Genomic DNA, 23,162 nt, shown 5'->3' with positions numbered 1-23,162 from the left:
GCCATAAGGGGGCTTTTTAATTTACTAATATTTAAATAAAGTAAATAAACAATAAGCAAGCAGAGTTAAATTAAATGAATCTTATTTTATTTTAGTAGTAAATTGTTGGCAGAAGTTGTAAAATTATACAATCATTATGATCATAAGTTCAAAGAAAGAGGAGCACATTGGTAGCTCACACATTATTACAGCATATATACATATTATAACAACAATGCTCAATTACAATGCAGGAATAAATCATAACGTATATTCAAATATTTATTGTCACTAATAAAATTATTGATTGAGAATAACCAACATAGTCTTTCATAAATTCAGACCTTTTTGTGTTATTCTAGAGGATAAAAATAAAGCTGAACTGCCTTTCCATAGAACTGACTCTACCAGGAAGACATGGCTGCTATAAAATGGCTTTTGGTCATCGTGTTCCTTTGCTTTACAGGTATGTTACGGTACATTACACCTAAACAGCCTTTTGTTGGTCAAACAGTGCAATTAAACGTAGATATTGTAAAAGTATGTTTATAAATGTACAGTACAGGCATCATTACATGTTCATTGGTCTTGTTTCCTCTGATTATTCCAATGTTAATCCAGCTATACAAAGTGGAGCCTCGTCTTGGACCGTAACGTTACCGTCATCAGTTAAAGGTCTGGTTGGATCCTGTGTGGTCATCCCATGCTCGTACAACTACCCAGACCCAGAGAAGACGCTCAGTCAGTTCACTGGAGTTTGGTGGGACCAGAGGAATTATATTATGTGTCACTCAGATCCCTCTAAGACTGTGCAACAATACAAAACACGGACTGAGCTGGTGGGAGACATCACACGAAAGGACTGTTCACTGAAGATCGATCCCCTTCAACAAAGTGACCAAGGGCCGTTTCATTTCAGGATTGAAATAGGAAATTATGAGAAATATTCTTACCAAGCGAAGCAAGTGTCTATTGCAATGATTAGTAAGTAATATTGATCTCTCTCCAATACCAATGCTGTTAAAATATTTTACTTGGGATAGATGTGGTTATAATATTTATAATTGAATGTTTTGAATGTCTTTGAAACATTTCTTGATGACATAGTGCCACAATGGAGGTAGACGAGGTGGCCTATTGATCAAGGTCAGAGGTCAGCCATTTATACCTGAATATCTCTGCAGGCATCTGTGGAATAAAATGTATGAACAATTCAATATTCGAAACATGTTAAATGATTAAATGTTACCCTTCTACATGTGTTTAAAAGATTTTGAGCTGTGTGTGCAAGTTGTACATAATCCTTCTGTCACTTTGGAAACTTATTTTGTGATGACTACAAAAAGTTTATGAAATCATTGTCTTGTTACAGGTGACCCAAAGCCCAGTGTCTCTGTGACACAAGAAGTAGTGGAGGGTCAAAATGTCACTGCCTCCTGCTCTGTGTCTCACTCCTGTCCTTCGTCTCCTCCTGAATTCACCTGGAGCCACAATGGTGTGTCACATTTGGAGACACGGCAGCTTAAAGACGGGCAGTGGAACCTGACATCCACTCTGACCTTTGTCTCCACCAGAGACGACCACAACAAGCCTGTAAAATGCAACGTTACATACAAAGGAGGTCTGAAGGGGGAAAAGGCTTCCAGTGTCATCAAAGTAAAATGTAAGTGAATGTGACAAAAAGCAGGAAAACAAAACATGCATGAAGCATATTTCTTTGTTGATTGAGGCCTCTGGTCTGAGCTGAGGTAAAGTTGACATAACAGGAGTGTGGTCTCATTAGAGAAAGAAGGAGCTGATCAGCTGAGGGTCAGGATCAGAGTCAGATAAGTAGAAATCACGATGTGTGAAATCAGAGATTGGCTGAAAGGTAGAGTAGGTGATGGTCTGAGCAGTCAACCTGTTTGTGTGCAGACGCGCCTGTGAATGTGAAGGTGGACCACACGTCAGAGGTAAAGCAGGGAGAGGATGTGATGCTGAAGTGCTCCAGTGATGCTAACCCTCCTGCCAACTACCAGTGGCTCAATGAGAACAACACTCTGCATCAGGGACAGTCTTACCTGCTCACAAACGTCTCCAGACACACAGGCATCCTGCTCTGTGCTGCCGTCAATACAGTGGGACAAAGGAACTCAACCCCTGTGCATCTGAACGTGTTATGTAGGTAAATAGTGTAGAAAAAATGCTTTTAACCTGCTGTAAATTCAGCTCATACATCTGTTTCCTCACATTTCCTCCTGAGATTAAGAACTTCTCCTGCTCTTCAGAAGGAGATAAAGTCCAGTGTTTGTGCATCGTGGAGTCCAGTTCTCCCATCATGGTTCACTTTGTACTTTCTGATCGAGTCTTGTTGAACACCAGCACTGACGTACACGGCCTCACTACCATTGTGACTCTGCAGGCAGAGTCTGGCTCCTCAGAGTCTGTCCGCTGTGTGGCAAACAACACACTGGGCCACGTCAACGCCACATTCACTCTACCGTCTAAAGGTAAAGAGTCAAGGTTAAATATTCAAGAATGTCTATTTGAATTAAAGAGAAAAATAATCTAATGTGTTTTGCAATTTCAGCAGTCAAGATGCCAGTTATCTATATTTCTATTGGTATTGGAGCAGGTGCATGCTTGCTGATCCTTTTCACAGTAGTAGTAGTCATAAAATGGTAAGTAACCTATTAAAATATTAGGAAGATACAGAGTAAAGACATTAGAAAAAAATCTACTGGTATTTATTACTTTTGTATGGCAGTGGTCAGTGTGTTAATAGAATTTTTTTGCAGTCTGTAATGCTGGTTTCAGTGTTCGTGATAAAGAGTTGTTACATTTGCTCTGTTCTTCAATTGTTTCCATCAATCTGCCAGCAGGAGGAGAGCAGGAAATGCAGAAACGTCTGATGTGACGACAAAGGAAGAAAAAGCCGTGGAGCTCCACTACACCACAACTAAAAGGTTTTCAGTTATTCAGAGTCTGGATTCAACAAAACTCTCATTGTCACCTAAAATACATTGAGGATGTTTCATTCCTTCATTAGTGGAAGACCTGCCCATGAACCAACGCCTCCTGACAGAGACAGCGAGGACGAGTATGACACAGCAAAAACACATGTTCTCTGTACCTTGATTCACAAATGAAGCCTCTCTGTGGTAAATGCCCCAAAGATGAAAACCTGTCTGTTTTATGCTTCTGTCCTCAGAGATGAACCCGACTATGAAAACGAACGTTACCCTGATGATCCTGTGTACGGCAACATGGAGGTAAGTGCAGCCTCATTCAGTCATTATGTCCATGCACTAAATGTAAAACTGAGCTCATCATGTTTCCTACACAGAAAGACTTTAATGACACCATATATGCCAACACGTAGCATCACTCACTTCACTGGAGGAGCAGCTGCCCGTTGTCTGACTGATGTGAGAAGCTTGTTGTTCACTTCTTAGAACAAATGCACGTGTATTGTGGTTATAGTTCCTCTTCTCTTTTCTTTTCCTGTTTGTTTGATTAATTGTAAGATGCTGCAAAATGTGTTACAACATATAACCATTAAACTATTATAATGATTTAATTGCATGAAACATGCTTTAACTCTCAAGTCACTTATTTTCAGTGTCAAGGTTATAATTTCCATAAACCTGGTGGGTTTAATTAATGCAGCATCTCAAGGACATGCACTCAGAGTTCAGCCTTTTATCATTAGCCAGTGGAATATTCCCCATTGGACTTAAACATAAAACGTTAAAAATGTATTTACTATACAAAGGATCACAAAAGTTTGAATTCATCTAGTTAATATTGCAGCCAGACCTTTAGTGGTAATAATCAATCAAATAACAGCTGCATACAATGAAATCGTGATGAGCTGAAAGTGTGATTTGAGACATGTTGGAGGGTTTTTCAAATTACAATAGTGTAGATTTGTGTCATTGTGTCATTGGTCATTTAAAATGTTACGAATGAACTAGAACCCCAGAGGTGAGTCAGAAACAAACACGGGCATCAGAAATGTCACAGGTTTATTGGGGAGGGGAGTGGGGAGTTCAGTCTCCGTGGAATTAACGAAGAGGAGACGAGGAGGGTCTGGAGACGGTGAGTCCGTGTAAATCCGAGGCGTCGGAGTGGAAGCGAATGGCTGAGGGAGAAGCGAAGCATAGAGCGCACAGGATGTGCAGACAAAGGATCAAACAAGAGTAATCGTTGAGTAGGGGTGGGCAGGTCGACCCTAATATCAAAAATATCGATACCAACGCTAGTATTCATATATATAAATACAAATATCAATACTTTGGTTGATTTTTTTTCTCCTTCGCACTGCTGCCGTTATTTCAAAAAGGCCACCTAACTATCTTGTCCGTCTGTGTCTCCAAGTGCCTGTGTGTAAGTGTTATTTTACTTGTAAATTTAGCCACGATTTATGAGTGATTTTAACGCCCACAAATATAAGTGAATAATAAGTGTAAGCATGGTATAACCGCACTAAGTCTACAAGTACAAATCTGGTTACGCACGCACAGATCGATTTACGCACGCACAAATCTAATGTGACCCTGATTTGACTCCATAGTATTCTTCTTCTTATTATTATTATTATTATTATTATTATTATTATTATTCTTACTTCAATTGAACTGGAGCAGCTGGGAAAACTAGGTGTTGTTTAATTTCCTTTCATTTAAAATGTTCACATTAATAATCAATACTTGTTCCATCAGTGTAAAACTCTAAAGTCAATGACAGTCATAAAACTGCCTGTGATCAGTTTAAATAGACCATGACTTTAAACTTAAGAAATCACATTAAGGCACTAATAACATTAAATATTTATCAGCCCAATCTTTAGATGATGGAACATTACACATCTTTGAGTTAGTGATTGATTTACATGATCTCCGTTAATCAGCGCCTTTGGTGCCTGCTGTGTTTAATCTAATAAGCCACAGAAACAGTCAGTAATAAAGGACAGGTTTAAAAAAAAGGACCCTGGTCGAGCTTCAGCCATCAGCAAGCAGGAACATCACAGAGGACTGTTTCCATAATTAAAACATTTTTCATCATCGTGCCTATGCGCCCCCAGCAGGTGGCGCCCCGGGCGGCTGCCCCGTCGACCATGCCTTAAACACCAAGGTTTTATAGAAACCATGCTGCAACACAGAACTTTGCTTTTGCTGGAGACCAGGGTCAATGACTAAATTCACTTCAGAGAAATAAAAGAAATACTGGTGTTATTTCAGTACCAATGGTCTTTTCAACATAACCTCTGTGAGACCATTTTACCTCTCACCACTAGATTAGGTGTGAACTCATGCACAGGAAGTGGAACAACAACAGGAGTTCAAATGTTTTACTTGTAATGGAACCAAAAGTGTGTGTGTGTGTGTGTGTGTGTGTGTGTGTGTGTGTGTGTGTGTGTGTGTGTGTGTGTGTGTGTGTGTGTGTGTGTGTGTGTGTGTGTGTGTGTGTGTGTGTGTGTGTGTGTGTGTGTGTTATGAACTCTCACACTGTACATTTTAGCTTAGTGTCAAATAGAGAGATCTTTACACTAAAAGCAGAAGTTCCACCAAGTTCCCCGGACACATTCACACACTTACACCCACCCACTCTCACATGCACATCCTGCAATATACAAACTATATTATAAGAGAAGGACATCCTGTCTCTGCACACACACAGTAAGGTAAGGTAAAGATTCTGCTCTCAGAAAGAAACGCTTTACTAGCAAAACAATATTTTACTGTATTTAGTTCCTCTACTATGTCTAAGATAAGGTTTGTTGTCATAATGTATCTACTGTTACATAGATGCATTTAATTTTTCAGCAGTAAATTAATGATTCTTATGTATTTTAATAGTTTATATCTTTATAAGAAAATGTGTTCTGTCATTAAACCTTCGCTTAGATTTAGTTTGAATGTGATTCATTGTAGTCGCTTTGTTCTGAGCTAAGAATATTTTTATTTGTTTATCTTCCACAATGAATATTTGTTAAAATATTCAAATCACAGGTGTAACTACTATATCATGGCTTCAGTGCATTAATCTCTGGTGCTTCTATAATAAACAGGTTCTTCAAAATGAGTTAGTGTGCTCTGTTTTTAACGTCTGGCCTTTGACAGAGTTTGATAGGAATACTGAATAGGCCATAAAAGAGGTTCTCAATTTACAAATATTTAAATAAAGTAAATATATTATAATCAACCAGTGATAAATTAAATTGATTCAGGTTTTTTTGAATAGTTAAAATCTTGTAAATTTTAGCAGGCAGAAATTATAATAACAAAAAATAATCATATTTGTACGAGAAAGAAGCACGAACAAATTGATGGTAACATAGAGTCAAATATTTCTGGTTACTATGGTTGACTAATAACTAACATGGACTATTTTTTTACGCGATGCCTGTGTGAACTAAAAGGAGAATAGAAAGCCGAGCTGCCTCTCCACAGACCTGACTCTACCAGGAAGACATGGCTGCTATAAAAAGGCTTTTGGTCGTCGTGTTCCTTTGCTTTACAAGTATGATGCAGTACAGTACATTACACCTAAACAACCTTTTGTTGCAATAAAAGTGCAATAAAACAATGATAGTGTAAAAATATGTTTATTAACATGCAGGCATTCAATGTGTGTTCTCTGATTGCATGTTCTTTCATTAATCCAATGTTATTCCAGCTATACAGAGCGGAGCCTCGTCTTGGACAGTAACATTACCATCATCAGTTGAAGGTCTGGTTGGATCCTGTGTGGTCATCCCATGCTCGTACAACTACCCAGACCCAAAGAAGACTGTCAGTCAGTTCACTGGAATTTGGAGGGACCAGACGAATCAGGTTATCTATCACTCAGACCCCTCTAAGACTGTGCAACAATACAAAACACGGACTGAGCTGGTGGGAGACATCACACGAAAGGACTGTTCACTGAAGATCGATCCCCTTCAACAAAGTGACCAAGGGCCGTTTCATTTCAGGATTGAAATAGAAGGTTTTGACAAATATTCCTACGGGGGGAATCGTGTCCCCATTACAATGATTAGTAAGTTACAATGATCTAAATAAATCAATGATCTTAAATAAATGTTGTGCAACTATGGAGAACAAGAGGCCTAATGATCAGTATCAGACGTTAACCATTTATACCTAAATATGTCTGCAGGCATTTGTAAAGTATGCAAAAATCCATAATCTATATATTACCCGTAATAATTATCTTGTTACAGGTGAATCACATCCAAGTCTTTCTGTGACACAAGAAGTAGTGGAGGGTCATAATGTCACTGCCTCCTGCTCTGTGTCTCACTCCTGTCCTTCGTCTCCCCCTGAATTCACCTGGAGCCACGCTGGCGTGACACATTTGAAGACACGGCATCTTAACGACGGGCAGTGGAACCTGACATCCACTCTGACCTTTGTCTCCACCAGAGACAACCACAACAAGCCTGTAAAATGCACCGTTACATACAAAGGAGGTCTGAAGGGGGAAAAGGCTTCCAGTGTCATCAAAGTAAAATGTAAGTAAATGTGACAAGAAGCAGGAAAACAAAACAGGCATGAAGCATATTTCTTTGTTGATTGAGGCCTCTGGTCTGAGCTGAGGTAAAGTTGACATAACAGGAGTGTGGTCTCATTAGAAAATTGGAAATCACAATGTGTGGAATCAGAGATTGGCTGAAAGGTAGAGTAGGTGATGGTCTGAGCAGTCAACCTGTTTGTGTGCAGACGCGCCTGTGAATGTGGAGGTGGACCACACGTCAGAGGTAAAGCAGGGAGAGGATGTGATGCTGAAGTGCTCCAGTGATGCTAACCCTCCTGCCAACTACCAGTGGCTCAATGAGAACAACACTCTGCATCAGGGACAGTCTTACCTGCTCACAAACGTCTCCAGACACACAGGCATCCTGCTCTGTGCTGCCGTCAATACAGTGGGACAAAGGAACTCAACCCCTGTGCATCTGAACGTGTTATGTAGGTAAATACTCCAGACAAAATGCTTTTGACCTGCTGTATATTCAGCTCATACATCTGTTTCCTCACAGTTCCTCCTGAGATTAGGAACTTCTCCTGCTCCTCAGAGGGAGATAAAGTCCAGTGTTTGTGCACCGTGGAGTCCAGGCCTCCCAGCACGGTTCACTTTGTACTTTCTGATCGAGTCTTGTTGAACACCAGCACTGACGTACACGGCCTCACTACCATTGTGACTCTGCAGGCAGAGTCTGGCTCCTCAGAGTCTGTCCGCTGTGTGGCAAACAACACACTGGGCCACGTCAACGCCACATTCACTCTACCGTCTAAAGGTAAAGAGTCAGGGTTAGAAATTTAAGAATGTCTATTTGAATTAAAGAGAAAAATAATCTAATGTGTTTTGTAATTTCAACAGTCAAGATGCCAGTTGTCTATATTTCTATTGGTATTGGAGCAGGTGCATGTTTGCTGATCCTTTTTACAGTAGTAGTAGTCATAAAATGGTAAGTAACCTATTAAAATATTAGGAAGATACAGAGTAAAGACATTAGAAAGAAATCTACTGGTATTTATTACTGTTGTATGGCAGTGGTCAGTGTGTTAATAGAATTTTTTTGCAGTCTGTAATGCTGGTGTCAGTGTTCGTGATAAAGAGTCGATACATTTGCTCTGTTCTTCAATTGTTTCCATCAATCTGCCAGCAGGGGGAGAGCAGGAAATGCAGAAACGTCTGATGTGACGACAAAGGAAGAAAAAGCAGTGGAGCTCCACTACACCACAACTAAAAGGTTTTCAGGCATTCTGAGTCTGGATTCAACAAAACTCTCATTGTCACCTAAAATACATTTAGGATGTTTTATTCCTTCATTAGTGGAAGACCTACCCATGCACCAACGCCTCCTGACAGAGACAGCGAGGACAAGTATGACACAGCAAAAACACATGTTCTCTGTACCTTGATTCACAAATTAAGCCTCTCTGTGGTAAATGCCCCAAAGATGAAAACCTGTCTGTTTTATGCTTCTGTCCTCAGAGATGAGCCGGACTATGTAAATGAACACTACACTGATGATCCTGTGTATGGCAACATAGAGGTAAGTGCAGTCTCATTCAGTCATTATGTCCACTAAATGTAGAACTGAGCTCATCGTGTTTCCTACACAGGAAGACTTTGATGACACCATATATGCCAACACGTAGCATCACTCGCTTCACTGGAGGAGCAGCTGCCTGTTGTTTGACTGATGTGAGAAGTTTGTTGTTCACTTCTTAGAATGAATGCACGTGTGTTTTGGTTATAGTTCCTCTTCTCTTTTCTTTTCCTGTGTGTTTGATTGACTGCAAGATGATGTACAATGTATTATAACATATAACCATTAAACTATTATTATGTTTAACCGCATGAAATTTGCTTTAATTTTTGATTTTTACACAGAATCAGTCATCCACTGTGTTTAAGGTGATAATTTCTATAGGCCAGATGCTGTAGGGTTTAGTTAATGGAGCATCTCAAGGACATACACTCAAAGCTGAGCCATTCATCATGAACCTGTGAAATGTTCCCTAGTAAACTTAAAAATTAAACCCATCATTCTGGTCTTTCCTTAAACATTACACCCAGATCCCAAATCTTTCCTTTTATCTGGGCATTGATCAAACCAAAGCTCCAGTGGTACCAATCCTCCACTCCCTCAAGCACCTGACGAACAATCCTCAAGCCCAAACAACAACCACATACATAGAAATTGTAGATGTTTATGGTGAGTGGTGATGAGTCTAGGTTTCATAAATGGGTTATTATTGTATGTTGACCAAAATAAAAAAGCAGAAGTTATCAGATTAGGAAAAAACACTTCACCAAAAGAGAGAAGTGGGAGAAGCTGAATGGACCGTGCTAATCTCAACAAAGATAAGATCCAGTCTGAAAGCAAGGAAAAATAAAAGAGAGGAAAAGAGGTTTATAACTGTACTGTACTGTAGGAGGATCAAGGTTAAATCCTGAAATCTATACAATAATTAGAACATGTAAGAGCAGAGGACATGGTCAGACAATAAAGGTAAACGAAATAAATCACTGAAAACGGCACATACTATTATAAAATGTGGCTGACGTGACAAAAACAATCTGCTTTTGTGTGTGAGATTGAGTTAATGTGTGTTGCCATAAAAGTGGAACGGAAACTAGAGGAGTCATCTGTCTTCAGGGGGGAATTACTTTGGCATCATGAGGACCTGGAAATAGTTGCTGCTGTATTTTGAAGGCTGGCGGTGAAAAGACAAGATGGGAGCTCTGACATCTGCTCTGCTCTTTGTGTTGCTTTGCTTTAAAGGTAGATTACACTCTCTGTAGCCAGAGCTTTGCTTTTTTTCCTAGAGGAGTATTCATTTGTATTGATTTGTTATTATCTGTAAGTCATCAGGTATACTGGCTGAGGTCTTATGAGCACATTCTTCCTCTGGATTTCATCTTTCTCATCTCTCTGTATTTCGTTTCACCAAATCTTCTGTGTTGTATCACAGCCATGCCAAGTGGAGCCTCGTCTTGGACCGCTACGATACCGTCATCAGTTAAAGGTCTGGTTGGATCCTGTGTGGTCATTCCATGCTCGTACAACTACCCAGACCCAGGGAAGACTGTCAGTCAGTTCACTGGAATTTGGATGGATCAGACGAATCATGTTATCTATCACTCAGACCCCTCTAAGACTGTGCAGGAATACAAAACGCGGACTGAGCTGGTGGGAGACATCACACGAAAGGACTGTTCACTGAAGATCGATCCCCTTCAGCAAAGTGACCAAGGGCCGTTTCATTTCAGGATTGAAATAGAAGATTATGAGAAATATTCTTACAAAGAGAATCACGTGTCCATTACAATAATTAGTAAGTATTTGATTTTATTTTATTTCAGTGAAGAAAAAACACATGAGCTTTTGTAATATTGATGTGTTTTTTTGCGTGTAAATCTGTTTAATAGCTTAGTGTACATGTCAAGTTAAGTTTCATTTCTCTAGACACGTGAGAAACGGAAGGAACATGACTCCCATTTTGTGTTTACATTGTGGCTACAGGTGAATCACATCCAAGTCTTTCTGTGACACAAGAAGTAGTGGAGGGTCATAATGTGACTGCCTCCTGCTCTGTGTCTCACTCCTGTCCTTCGTCTCCCCCTGAATTCACCTGGAGCCATGCTGGTGTGACACATTTGGAGACACGGCAGCTTAACGACGGGCAGTGGAACCTGACATCCACTCTGACCTTTGTCTCCACCAGAGACGACCACAACAAGCCTGTAAAATGCACCGTTACATACAAAGGAGGTCTGAAGGGGGAAAAGGCTTCCAGTGTCATCAAAGTAAAATGTAAGTGAATGTGACAAGAAGCAGGAAAACAAAACAGGCATGAAGCATATTTCTTTGTTGATTGAGGCCTCTGGTCTGAGCTGAGGTAAAGTTGGAATAAGATAATAATACAAGAAGCTGGAAAACAAAACATACATGAAGCATAGTGAGGAACATGCTTTATTGGATTGAGGCCTTTGGGTTGATCAGCTGAGGGTCAGGATCAGAGTCAGATAGGTGGAAATCACAATGTCTGGAATCAGCGATTGGCCGAAAGGTAGAGTAGGTGATGGTCTGAGCAGTCAACCTGTTTGTGTGCAGATGCGCCTGTGAATGTGAAGGTGGACCACACGTCAGAGGTAAAGCAGGGAGAGGATGTGATGCTGAAGTGCTCCAGTGATGCTAACCCTCCTGCCAACTACCAGTGGCTCAATGAGAACAACACTCTGCATCAGGGACAGTCTTACCTGCTCACAAACGTCTCCAGACACACAGGCATCCTGCTCTGTGCTGCCGTCAATACAGTGGGACAAAGGAACTCAACCCCTGTGCGTCTAAATGTGTTATGTAGGTAAATACTCCAGACAAAATGCTTTTAACCTGCTGTAAATTCAGTTCATACACTCAATGATTCTTGCCTTTAATAAATCATATTTATAATTTTTAAGTATTCTATACATGAAAAATATGGTTTCAAATAATTAGGTGCTTTTTAAAATAAACATACTCATACATTTACTGTGCTCAAAAACATCAAATAACCTTGTTTGACCCAAATTTGAAATCTGAAATGAATGAATGAAACAGGTTGGTCAGTATAAACCCTAAAAAGTAATCATGACTTAAACCTAAACCTAATGTAATTTAATTAGATTTAATTTGCATGTTATTTCATCAGTTAACGGTTATGTGAAATATGTACTAAAAGATAAGATATATGCAAATATGCATATGCAAACCCCCTGCTTCACGCTATAGTGACTGAGGCACCAGAGCAGTCCTCATAAAACTGTTGAAGGAGTTTGTACTAAAAATCAATAACGTACAAATTGTATAATTTTATATTATGTTTATGTATTATATTTCAGGGTTAATCAATAATCAATCAATCTTATATATTAATATTTATATTTATATATAGTAATAATTTTTATATATATTTAAAGTTACATATAACTTGATAAAAATTCTATTATGAAGGAAGTTGTCTTCTGCTGTCTCAGTGGGTGTAGCATAGGACTGTTAAGTAGAAGGTTGATGGTTCAAGCCCATTTGATCACACCAGGTCCTTGTGTTAGCAGCTTTCTGTACATGTATGTCCAGTAAGGTGAAAGTCAAATGTAGAGAATGCATTTTCCCAAAGAGAATCTACAACGTATGTTATTCTTTGTTTTTTAAAGTTATGTAATTTAATGGCATAACTCTAACCGGACTAACCTGACTGAAACGCTTCACATTAAATTTAACTTCTCATCTGGTATTAAACACTTTTTATGGTATCAAATTACATGGAAAATTTACATATAATTAAATTACATAAAGTCCAGGTTTTAGGCCTGATTATTTTTTTGATTCTACATTTGTTTTCTCACAGTTCCTCCTGAGATTAAGACCATCTCCTGCTCCTCAGAGGGAGATGATGTCCGGTGTGTGTGCATCGTGGAGTCCAGGCCTCCCAGCACGGTTCACTTTGTGCTTATTGATCGAGTCCTGCCGAGCACCAGCACTGACGTACACGGCCTCGCTACCATTGGGACTCTGCAGGCACAGTCCGGCTCCTCAGAGTCTGTCCGCTGTGTGGCAAACAATGCACTGGGCCACGTCAACGCCATATTCACGCTACCGTCTAAAGGTAAAGAGTCAAGATTCTATCAGGCCTGAGCTGTTAACAATACCTGGAGAAAAAACAACCTCTAATGTCATTGTTTTAAACAGATAAGAAGCAGAATGTTCTTACATTCTTCATTATTGGAGCAGGCCTGAGTTTGGTTGTGATTCTGATAGCAGTGGTAGTTGCCAGAAAATGGTAGGTTGAGTTTGAACATATGTTTTAATGAATTCATTTAAATATTGTTGCCTTTGGTTGTATTTTCAACTTCCCCTGTTCTGCCAGCAGGGGAAGACGTGAAGCGGTGGCAATGTCTCAGATGAGTGACGCACATGAAGAAAAGGCAGTGGAGCTTCCTCATGCCAAAAGGTTCGAGCTACAGACCTTCTGAAATAAACATTTGTTTGTGTTTTCAATGACACAACACATCAAACAGGCTTAATAGTGTTTATGTGGAATAAAAACATCCTCCATTATGTCCTCAGCATAGAGATGGACTATGATGATGTGCATCCACCCGGCATTTACAGCAACGATCATATATATGGCAACACAGAGGTGTGTGCAGCCTCATTCATTTGTTCATTCATTATTTCATTTTTTTATGAAAGAAAATAAAAACTTATTGTTGTTGTTTTTTTAACAGAGTGACGAGGATGAAGCCATATATGCCAATATATCCGAGTGATGTGGACTTAAACAGGTTTAAATTTAATATTGACCTTTCAAACGTCTTTCTGGCTCTCGTTAATTAATATATAACAAGTGTATTTGTATTCCGGGACTTCAGGGCCTTTTGTTTCTGCAAAAACGAAAGCAATGACTTTCTGAGAATGTTCATGAAAGCGTAAAAAAGAGAGGTTTAAAATTGTGTCAGGACGGGAAGGGAAAGAGGAAGCTCATGAGCACTTTTGCACTCCGATAACAGTTTTGAGGTGATTGCATCATATATATCAACAGTCAGACACTATTTAAAACAACTTTTAACTATTTTGTCAACTAACAGCTTTAACATGGTTGCTGGCTGATCATGGGCTTCTGTCATGGTAATGTTTGGCTTGTCGGCGTTCCCTATCCCTGTCCTGTGTGTATGTGCCTTTGTTAGTTTTGGGACTGATGGGTCTGTTTACCTCGCTTACCCCTTGCTTTTACATCTAATTATTAACTGTGTTTAGAGGCTGTTTATGTTCACACGTTGGAAGAATATTCATGTAGTAGTTCATGTGTGTAATCAGAAACAAATTCTCATTGTTATTTTTATATTAATAATTTCCCTGTCACTCATCATTAAATGAATATTGTTTGATGTACTAACTTGTTGAGGCTGTGAATAGAGGTTGAAAGGTTACAGCTGATTAGCCCATTGTTATTTTATAATATTTATATATATTGTATATTTCGCTTTCACTATTTCTGTGTATATGTGAGCAGTGAATGGACATTGAAATGCAGGGGGAACCTGTTTTATCTCCCAGAGAGGGAGGCTCGGAGGAAACAGATGTATTCCTCAACATTGTAAGAACTGTACTTACTCAGTTGGTGTTGTTTAATTATGAAGAAGAAAAGGCCAATGCTCTTCCCTTTGCCATCCAGCATTATGGAGTGGTGTTCCGTAGAGTCACATTTATCATCATTTACCAGGCAACACTAGAAAAATGCTAACAAATAAATAAATATATTCACAGCCACGTTCTTGTGAGAAAACACTTAAGACATTTATATTGCTAAATGCCTTGAAACAGCAGATAAAATTCAGCATGAGTCTGTCACGGTCTGAATTGATGTGGCGTTTTAACAGCTCTGTCAATGACTTTCACACCAGCTACTGTTCAGTGACACCAAACATTTGACAGCAAATTCACAGTTGAACCAACTTCCCATCTTTTCAAACATTTGGCTGCTACAGTTTATAGAAGGAGATAAAACACAAAAATATTCAGCACACTTTACCCATCACACTTTATCGCTATCGTTCCTAAATTATGACAATAGAAACTATACGAGGGTGAATCATGGTGAAAATAAGAAATTTTAGCACTAATGACACAGGAAGTTTGGCAAATGAGGAAATAACACAATGAGACTTTCTTGTTTTACTAAGCATGAAAACCTGTCAAGTATGAAGCTGCAACAGTTCATCCCTCCCTCCTTAGATTAATATAGTCAATGGCAGCACCAAATTCTCAATAAAATCGTTTCGTGTCACTTTCTTCAGGTTATGGCGTTGATATTTAGCCTATTTCCCCATTACCACAACACAACAATGCTGAACAATGAACATTAATCAAACAGTAAAACGTAAAAGCCAGAGTACAACAATGCATTTGTTAGAATATTGTTATGCTTATAAGCTACAAAGGAACCTGTCACATTCCAGCCAAATGAAATCAAGCCTTAATGTATCGTAGATACACATACAACTTCCTGCATCGATACTGAACTTTATTATGATAAGAGTTATTGGGCTCTGCAGGATAACATGCAACCGTCACCCTGCCTTCTATACACTCCAGTTACAAACATTAAAACTTCGTAAAAATACAGATGTGGGGTTTAAGATTCAGACAAACAAAATGTTGTGCTATTTTGAACAGTTTACATTTTCATATATAACTTCTCTGTGATCTAGACGTTGACCCATCTGAGCTGTAATGGCCTGAAAAGGGAGATGCGATTAGACGGTATCTTCTGCTGTAAAGAGATGTGTGGGTAAACGCGTTTTACCTCAGTGTTGACGTACACAGATTCATCTATGACCTTCGGTTCCGGGTGTTTCCTGTTGTCATGTGTTTTGCACGTTGCCTCACTGAAAAAGACAAAATGCACCTAAATAATCCTCTAAATAAGAACAAACAGGATTATATATTTTACATCTAGCAGAGTAACTGTGGTCTCTTTAAGCCTCGTTGTGTGTCTGATATAAACCTTTGTTTTATATATTATACACAAACAGTGACCAACCTATGGACTGGGTTTGATGGTGCTCTGCTAAAATTGGCATAATACCCAGATTCCTCCCTGGTGATGGACTTTGACCTGTGGAAATAGGTCATTGTTTGCACTTGAGAGAAGTGATTGGGAAGAAAATGCAGAGTTTTCCGTTTTTGGTGCTTTTGCAGTAGCAAACTGTCTTCCTGTATCATCCTGCATTGTGAATCTATTCAAATACTATAATGCACCTATAGTATAACTGCACATTTCCAAATGGACTATAAGGTGAACTCACCTTCTGCGTTTTCTGTAGCACAAACACCCAGAGACAATAATAATAATGATCAGGACAGCAGAAGCTGGTACAGCGGCAACCACATACAACGTTGGCGAAGAATCTTCATCTGTCAGCACATATTTAAAAGAAGGAAAACTAACGTACAGATTTTAATAAAAATAAAATTTTTAATTATTTTGAAATGCATTATTACCTAGCACAAAAATGGAAACAAGGTGTTTTTTGAAACTGTACTTTTCAGTCGTTAGGACAATTCTCACATAGATGTCACTTATGTTATGCCTGACATTCAGAATCTTCACGGAGCAACTTTTATTGGATTCATCTCTGATGAGGTGGGTCCTTCTTCTGTACTCCGTAAGCACAAACGAGTCATTTGTGTGACAAATGAATGCATTTTTGTCCTGGTCATTGATGGTAATGTTGCTGGCCACTTTCATTTTCCAGTAAACTTGAACACTGTCATTGGAATATTTCTTTGGATAGTCAAACGTACACTTGATGGTCACATCTGAGCCCAACGTGGCATTAATGGATTCAGGAACTGTAATATTCCAATCCTGATCTGCATGGAAATACCAAACAAACCAAAATGTACTTAATTTACTTGGGCTAAACAAATTCTAAGCAAATACAACAAATACAATATATCTCCCACCTTTTGAGCCAGACGCTAAGACCAACATGAGACTAAGGTCAATCAGAACCTGCAGCTTCATCTGATCCGAGAAAAACATGTTGAGGTTAGCCAGCACATTCCTGAGTTTACCTGTGAGTCCCGCTGTCAACATCAAATAAATACTTACGGCGCTGTGTCTTCACATGAGGCTTTAGTGCTTGGTTGTTGTCACAGTGTGTTTAATTTTAGGGCTGATGTAAAAGGTTTTGGGGTGTGTTTAATGTTGCTCAGTATGGTGAAATGAGAAAAAAGGAAGTTACCACAGCACAATTTTTTTAACTAGATATTTACCTCACAATGTACAGTCCACATGCCATCATGCAAGGAAATGAAGTAGCAGTCCAACATTAAGTGAGCTTTACACATGCAAGCCAGGAAATAAAATACATAGCTACTGTATATGAAGAGAGAACTTGTCATGTCACAGTGTTGTTTATGTGAAGCCCAAAATGTGCAACATTTCACAGAAACCCAGTAGATAGTGTGTAAACAGTGGCGAGGGGGGAAAGAAACTGTTGTGTGACCTGAAACAACCTGACGGAGCTGCCTCAAACTGACGCCCCATGTGTTTTGACACCAGCTGACCAGAGCAAGTATTACTCCACCATTTACTTAAGCTTTTTTATTCCCAATCAAGCATCTTTTCTTCTGTATGAATTGTTTTTGGTGGGATAAGTAAAAAAAATGTTAGGAAATGTAATTATTAAGGAAAAATTATTAATTAAACAATGAATAAAGAGGTGTGTTTACAACAAGTAAAAAGTAAAATAAATAAGTAAAATTAAATAAACTTGAAACTAATTTCTAATGTAATGCATAGTGAAATACATAATATTGATATGTAGGCATTTTGGGATTCCTGAGGAGGCTCAGGTCCTTTAACGTCTGCAGCTCCATGCTGAGGATGAGTCTGTGGGTCCAGTGTTTTACGCTGTGGTCTGTGGGGCAGCAGCATGAATGTAGCAGACAGTAACAGACTAGACACACTGATCAGGAGGGCTGGTTCTGTTCTGGGGGTGGAGCTGGACCCCCTACATGCTGTAGCTGAGAGGAGGATGCTGGTCCAACCCCTCTCTATCCTACACAACACCTCCACCCCCTACACAGTGTTCTGGCTGGACAGAGGAGCACATTCAGCCAGAGGCTGAGCAGTATTAGGTTCTGCATAGAACGCCATCCTAACGGTGTCATCAATATAATAAAACTTTAACTAGTAATTAGATGTAATTAGACAACAGTAATTAGACTTAATGTGAGTGTGTGTAGATGTGTTAGCATTCTTATTTTTAATCTCCCTAACTTCTTGTGCGTACCTCCATCTGTGACAGCGATCAAAGCGTGCAAAATAATTTCCCTCTGGGATTAATAAAGTTTTTTGAATTTGAATCTGAATCTGAACGTTCACTTGTTGAATCTGACCACGAGGTGGCGCTAGAGGCGTTCACGGACCTTCAGTGAACTTTAGCCCCAAGTCCGGACTCCACCTGGAATGTGGGGCCAAACTCTGGAGGTGCAGTCATATGACTCCCACATGGCAGAGTGGGGGGTGAGTGTTCCGGGCTCGCTTCTCCTATGTGATCCAGAACCTGTGTAGCCTGTCAGAATCGACTGGAGGGAGCGCGTGCTGCAGGAGCCTGGGCCGCAGGACGATGACCGCGTGTCGCCTGATCTGCGTCCCGCAAGCGAAACTTTGCCCGTGCGGCGTGTGAGGAACGCGGCCAATGGAGGATCCGAGCGACGGCAGCGGCGCCCGCGGTGCTGGGACGGCGGCGGGAGGGTCGAGCTCAGCGGACGCTTCTCCGGCGGCCGTCGTCCGTGTGGCCGCGGTCGCGTCTCCCGCTGCGTCCGCCGCGCGCCTCTCCCTCCCGGGCGTCATGGACGCGGAGGGCAGGGTGGACGAGTCCAGGCTGAGGATGCACATCTTCAAGAACGGTACGAACGAGCACGCAGCCACGATTCCCTTTAACTCCACAAACATATGCACACAGAATCTGCGTATTTATAAAGTGCCACATTAAGTTATATATAACTTTATTGTGAAAGATTCAATTATAGTGTGCCCGACGTGCGTCTCTTTATTGTGTTAAACTTTAAAAACACATGTAAGTGCTTAAGGCACTCAGTTCGTGGCTCAATTAAAACTTCATACAGTGCAGAATATAATGACTCTGGGGTCGAAGCTGGGCACATAAGCATGTTAAATAATCCTATAATGCCCAATTTACAAATGCAAGGCCTTTACTAATCCAGTAAAATGTATGATTGCGAGATTATGAGTGTTTTGTGTGTAAAGACGTGGAGCACAGCCAGCAGCTGGATCTGGGAGAGTGGAAACAGCTTAAAAGAAAATGCCTGTAATTAAAGCTAATGTGTTTTCAGGCTAAAGACGTGCACACAGTAACACATGACAAGATGCATCAATGAACTGCAGCCATTTTTACAGATCAAGTGCAAATCAAGTGATATTTTGCTCCAGGGCATTACTAAGCCACAGTTGAGCCATTCTCTCATATCTAACATTTGACTGAGCAGCAGGCCTCCCTCAAGCGAAGGGCGGCAGCGTGACCGTGCAGATGAAACACTCGTTTATAGGGTCAGGGAGCTTCCAGGAAACAGAATAAAATCACATGAGATTCAGATGCAGTGTGTGAAAATCTGGATTATGGTTTCAGAAGGCGCCGCCCTTTGAATCAGTCCATCTCCATGTGCTGGCAGCAGTTTTTGGTTCTCACAGAGCAAAAGCGTCACATCGGGTCCATCACAAACGAGCAGGAATGTGGAAACGCAGCCGTCTGACCTTTTTATGCGCATCAACGTGGAAAAACACAGATTAAAGGACCCGTGGAGCAAAACATTACATAAGACACATCAAATCCTCGCCTCAAAACCTGATGCAAGTGGAGTAAAGTGCACAAAGCCTTGCGTCATAAGAGCTTCACTTTCCCATTAGTTTTGAACAATAACGACTGGGCTGGCCTGCGCTGACCTCTGGGTTCAACCCCCTCCCAGGTGGGGCGCCCCCCGCGGAGCGTGGCCTGGTGTGGCGCTTCCTGTTCGGCATGTACCCGTGCAGCTCCACGGCGTTGCAGCGCTCCCTGCTGCACGAGCAGCTGGAGGTCCGGTACCGGGCCATGAAGAGAAAGTGGCAGCTGTTCCTTCCTTCCTCCGTGCGCATGCACCTCAACGGCACTGATGGTAAAGGCTCAGCCAGGCCTCGTTTCTGAAGTGTTTCTTTGGTGCGTTTATGTTCCCCTCTTCACTTCCGTGCTCCCTGTATCGTCTATTGCTCTCAGCTGAGTTGGCGGCAGCTGTCGGCTACTTTGAGCAGAGGCAGGCTCAGGTCCAGCAACAGACCCAGCACCGGTCTGAGGAGGTCAGGGACAGGCTGGCTTTCCTGGAGCTTCAAGCACAGGTTGACATAGTTAAACCTAAAAAAATAATGAATTCACTTGAACTGCACGGACTCATTGGCCGTTGGACAATTTCTCCCTTCACTCCCTGTTGACAGATATTGTTTGAGCGGTTCACGTTTGACTGTGAGGAGCTCTCTGAAGCAATCAGGATCATTGACAAGGACGTGCCAAGGACCAACAGAGATCTGAGCTATTTTCAGTAAGCGACTGCGACACGTTGTTTGCTTTTCGTTAATGTTTAGAAATTCAGCAGGAAGTGAAACGGATCGTTTAATTTCAGCCTCACCTCAGTTGACACAGAAAAGCAAACAATAATAAAGAAACAGCAGTGAGAAGGGCTCATGTTCTAAATGACTCCGTCAACAGGAGCAGGAACGAACCCTTAACGCTGCATCAGCATCTTCACGTAAACCATTAGATTATTATTTTACAGCTGCATGTTGTTTACTTGTCTACATAGTGTGAATCTGAAGTAAAAGGAAGAAACAAACCAAGTCAGTTTTAGAGTTACTGGGATATTTGGTTTCCTTAAGTCTCCAGAACCAGTTTGACTGGTTCTTCTATATACAACCCATTATATGAAGACAAACTGTTTGAAAGCTTGTGAAACTGTATTGGTAATATTGTAGACACATCTGACATGCCTGTCATCATATTTCAATGTAATTTTGTAGTAATATTTCCCAATTCCACTCATCTGACTTATTATCTCTCTCATGGATTTTAAATATTGGCAGTAGTCGTATGTCACTGTACTCCTGGGTGATGCCATATGCTGTAAATGTGTCCACAGGGAGCAAGGTTTGGGCAACCTGTTGGTGCTGAGGGACATCCTCATCACTTACGCTGCTTTTCATCCAGGTAAACAAGAACGTGCCCATCTCATGTTTGTTACCCGGACTAGACCAAACAACAGCGGAGGCTGTGTAAGCACATTACCCCCTATTGTTTCCGCTCCAGAGGTGAGCTATGCTCAGGGAATGAACGACCTGTGCAGCCGATTCCTTGAGGTCCTTGACTCGGAGGTCGACACTTTCTGGAGCTTCTCCTGCTACATGGAGAAATTCTCCAAAGACTTTAGAGCTGATGGTCTGCACAGGAAAATAGGTTGGTTTACCAAAAAGAAAGGATTCTGCTTATTTGTATAGAAATAAATGATTTCTATGCTATAGAACAGACCAAATGTACATATTAGTCTGAATGTATCTAAGTATAAGCATTTGAAAATGATGTGATTCTGTCTTTAGAGCTGGAGGCAGCACTGTTGAAGGAACTGGACCCACAGCTCTACACTCACTTAGCTACAGACAACATGGAGAACTTCACCTTCTGCCACAGGTATTTACATTATCCATGTCTAAATATAGTCGAATGCGTTCTTGCTCCACGTTGACTTTTTGTTTGCACACGTGTTAAGGTGGCTGCTGCTGGGTTTCCAGAGGGAGTTTGAACACAGTGACGCTCTACGTCTGTTTGAGATCCTAAGCTGCGACCACCTGGAGCTCATCTCCCAGCAAGTAGACCAAGCCCGCTACCGGGAAAGACTGGCACGACGACTTAGCACAGGTGACACTCACAGGTCCGGCTGGCAGAGTGCACACTGGCTGGAGGCATGTTTAACCTGATGCTCCTCTGCTGTGATGGGCGCAGATGACCGCTCAGAGTGCGAGCTGCCGGCCATCAACACTGACTTCACGTTCGAGCTCTTCATCTGTGCGGCCATCCTGCTGGAGAACAGGGAGTCCCTGCTGCGGTGCCGGGACGACGTCCAGCTCATCCAGTTCACCAGCAGGTCAGCCTCCGCAGCCTAACGGTGGCGTCACAAACACAGAACCGGGCCTGGATCTGATTTTGCTGCTTTCTGCAGGCTTCAGGGAACGCTGGACCTGAACAGCACGCTGAAGAAAGCAGAGCTCCACTTCTACAACTACTGCAAGCGCTGCGCGTGGGACTATGGGAATGGACACTGCAGAGCACAGGAGAGCAAAGACGAAGACTTCCTTTATCAGCTCCGTAGCTTGTTTCTTTTAAGGTGATCACTACTATTTAAATACCTTTTAATCAAACTGTTTTTGATTCCACATAATGTTTTGTCTTAGTTTCTATGAGGGGGAAACACATGTACTGATGGCTGCTGACCTTCATTGCTATATGACAACAGACACTGATTGTGAGACATTTTAACTGTAAGAGACTATAAACTGAAAAGAGTTTTGCTTCATAGTTTTATATAAACCTCCAAATATATTCTTTACTGACAGTTTCTGTTTTGGGGTTTTGCAATAATCAGCTGCAGCTGGCTCCTTGCCAGGCGGGTCCTAATAGTAAGATCTGTGGTGTCGCAGCAGGTGGCGTCTGAGGCGAACTGCAGTTATATTTACAGCCAGATGGCCTGTGTAACAGGAATAGAGGCACAGAGGCACCATGTAGAGGGGGGAAGGACAAGTAGTCAAGATTATTTATTTTGTATTTTATATTTGTTACAGTGGATACCTCATAAAATGTAGACTTCTTTAAGCTTTGTTTGTGTTTTGACCCTTAGTTTTATCTAAATGTGTAACATGAGCAAAAACAAGGAACATTCCCTCAGAATCCACATGTAGACATGATCACGGTGAAAATAAAAGTGCTTTTATCTGAGCTTTTCGGTTGTTGTTTTTTTTTAATTTCTCAACAAGCATGAGATTAGTGAGTTAACAGCCACCTTCAAAGGAAACCCAGTCAGTTGGAAGAACCGCGGATCT

At 40.9% G+C, this 23,162-nt stretch overlaps 4 protein-coding genes across 9 annotated transcripts; 3 read left to right on the top strand and 1 right to left on the bottom strand.

The window, feature by feature from the left end:
* Window positions 1–5,535: 5,535 nt before the first annotated feature.
* Window positions 5,536–9,329, top strand: LOC114843095 (myelin-associated glycoprotein-like). 2 transcript variants are annotated; one of them, XM_041067964.2, is made up of 10 exons: window positions 5,547–6,483; window positions 6,640–7,002; window positions 7,187–7,477; window positions 7,686–7,931; window positions 8,003–8,260; window positions 8,344–8,431; window positions 8,630–8,716; window positions 8,800–8,850; window positions 8,962–9,022; window positions 9,093–9,329. In XM_041067964.2, exons 1-10 carry the CDS (start codon window positions 6,435–6,437, stop codon window positions 9,126–9,128), a joined length of 1,530 nt encoding a protein of 509 aa, XP_040923898.1. In that variant the 5' UTR covers window positions 5,547–6,434; the 3' UTR covers window positions 9,129–9,329. The 2 variants fall into 2 exon arrangements, with proteins under 2 accessions (XP_040923899.1, XP_040923898.1); XM_041067965.2 differs by lacking the exon at window positions 7,686–7,931 and having other exon boundaries at window positions 5,536–6,483.
* An 813-nt stretch (window positions 9,330–10,142) lies between these two features.
* LOC114843380 (myelin-associated glycoprotein-like) lies at window positions 10,143–14,411 on the top strand. 3 transcript variants are annotated; one of them, XM_029129881.3, is made up of 9 exons: window positions 10,143–10,258; window positions 10,449–10,811; window positions 11,000–11,290; window positions 11,591–11,836; window positions 12,864–13,121; window positions 13,205–13,295; window positions 13,386–13,466; window positions 13,583–13,655; window positions 13,744–14,411. In XM_029129881.3, the coding sequence occupies exons 1-9, from the start codon at window positions 10,210–10,212 to the stop codon at window positions 13,783–13,785; spliced, it is 1,494 nt and encodes a 497-aa protein (XP_028985714.1). In that variant the 5' UTR covers window positions 10,143–10,209; the 3' UTR covers window positions 13,786–14,411. The 3 variants fall into 3 exon arrangements, with proteins under 3 accessions (XP_028985714.1, XP_028985713.1, XP_028985716.1); XM_029129880.3 differs by having other exon boundaries at window positions 13,383–13,466; XM_029129883.3 differs by lacking the exon at window positions 11,591–11,836 and having other exon boundaries at window positions 13,383–13,466.
* Window positions 14,412–14,975: 564 nt separating this feature from the next.
* On the bottom strand, window positions 14,976–18,416 carry LOC114843392 (sialic acid-binding Ig-like lectin 12). Of its 2 annotated transcripts, XM_029129902.3 has the most exons (7): window positions 17,133–18,416; window positions 16,985–17,045; window positions 16,520–16,891; window positions 16,324–16,432; window positions 16,059–16,133; window positions 15,822–15,903; window positions 14,976–15,753 (listed from the first exon to the last, which is right to left on the bottom strand). In XM_029129902.3, exons 2-7 carry the CDS (start codon window positions 17,043–17,045, stop codon window positions 15,679–15,681), a joined length of 774 nt encoding a protein of 257 aa, XP_028985735.1. In that variant the 5' UTR covers window positions 17,133–18,416; the 3' UTR covers window positions 14,976–15,678. The 2 variants fall into 2 exon arrangements, with proteins under 2 accessions (XP_028985735.1, XP_055359406.1); XM_055503431.1 differs by lacking the exon at window positions 17,133–18,416 and having other exon boundaries at window positions 16,985–17,126.
* A 78-nt stretch (window positions 18,417–18,494) lies between these two features.
* On the top strand, window positions 18,495–23,058 carry si:dkey-238d18.4 (TBC1 domain family member 15). 2 transcript variants are annotated; one of them, XM_029129885.3, is made up of 10 exons: window positions 18,495–18,937; window positions 20,015–20,200; window positions 20,299–20,417; window positions 20,514–20,617; window positions 21,212–21,279; window positions 21,379–21,525; window positions 21,666–21,756; window positions 21,836–21,984; window positions 22,069–22,210; window positions 22,286–23,058. In XM_029129885.3, exons 1-10 carry the CDS (start codon window positions 18,727–18,729, stop codon window positions 22,452–22,454), a joined length of 1,386 nt encoding a protein of 461 aa, XP_028985718.1. In that variant the 5' UTR covers window positions 18,495–18,726; the 3' UTR covers window positions 22,455–23,058. The 2 variants fall into 2 exon arrangements, with proteins under 2 accessions (XP_028985718.1, XP_028985719.1); XM_029129886.3 differs by having other exon boundaries at window positions 18,807–18,937; window positions 19,956–20,200.
* Window positions 23,059–23,162: the final 104 nt, after the last annotated feature.

The sequence above is a fragment of the Betta splendens genome, chromosome 16 (genome assembly GCF_900634795.4).
Source record: "Betta splendens chromosome 16, fBetSpl5.4, whole genome shotgun sequence".
Lineage (NCBI taxonomy): Eukaryota > Metazoa > Chordata > Actinopteri > Anabantiformes > Osphronemidae > Betta > Betta splendens.
The sequence above is the reverse complement of the archived record's forward strand: the minus strand, read 5'-3'. Positions and strand labels throughout refer to the sequence as shown.

Bases quoted from the DNA above. Each gene is read 5' to 3' on its own strand.
- LOC114843095 (XM_041067964.2), top strand. From the start codon at position 6,435: ATGGCTGCTATAAAAAGGCTTTTGGTCGTCGTGTTCCTTTGCTTTACA. The intron at 7,932-8,002 runs GTAGGTAAATAC...GTTTCCTCACAG, and splicing joins TGTGCATCTGAACGTGTTAT to TTCCTCCTGAGATTAGGAAC. The intron at 8,432-8,629 runs GTAAGTAACCTA...TCAATCTGCCAG, and splicing joins GTAGTAGTAGTCATAAAATG to CAGGGGGAGAGCAGGAAATG.
- si:dkey-238d18.4 (XM_029129885.3), top strand. From the start codon at position 18,727: ATGGAGGATCCGAGCGACGGCAGCGGCGCCCGCGGTGCTGGGACGGCG. The intron at 21,280-21,378 runs GTAAACAAGAAC...TTTCCGCTCCAG, and splicing joins TTACGCTGCTTTTCATCCAG to AGGTGAGCTATGCTCAGGGA. The intron at 21,757-21,835 runs GTATTTACATTA...ACACGTGTTAAG, and splicing joins AACTTCACCTTCTGCCACAG to GTGGCTGCTGCTGGGTTTCC.
- LOC114843380 (XM_029129880.3), top strand. From the start codon at position 10,210: ATGGGAGCTCTGACATCTGCTCTGCTCTTTGTGTTGCTTTGCTTTAAA. The intron at 11,291-11,590 runs GTAAGTGAATGT...GTTTGTGTGCAG, and splicing joins CAGTGTCATCAAAGTAAAAT to ATGCGCCTGTGAATGTGAAG. The intron at 13,467-13,582 runs GTTCGAGCTACA...TTATGTCCTCAG, and splicing joins GAGCTTCCTCATGCCAAAAG to CATAGAGATGGACTATGATG.
- LOC114843392 (XM_055503431.1), bottom strand. From the start codon at position 17,117: ATGTTGACAGCGGGACTCACAGGTAAACTCAGGAATGTGCTGGCTAAC. The intron at 16,134-16,323 runs GTGAGTTCACCT...CTATTTCCACAG, and splicing joins TGCTACAGAAAACGCAGAAG to GTCAAAGTCCATCACCAGGG. The intron at 15,754-15,821 runs GTAAAACGCGTT...CTCCCTTTTCAG, and splicing joins CTGTGTACGTCAACACTGAG to GCCATTACAGCTCAGATGGG.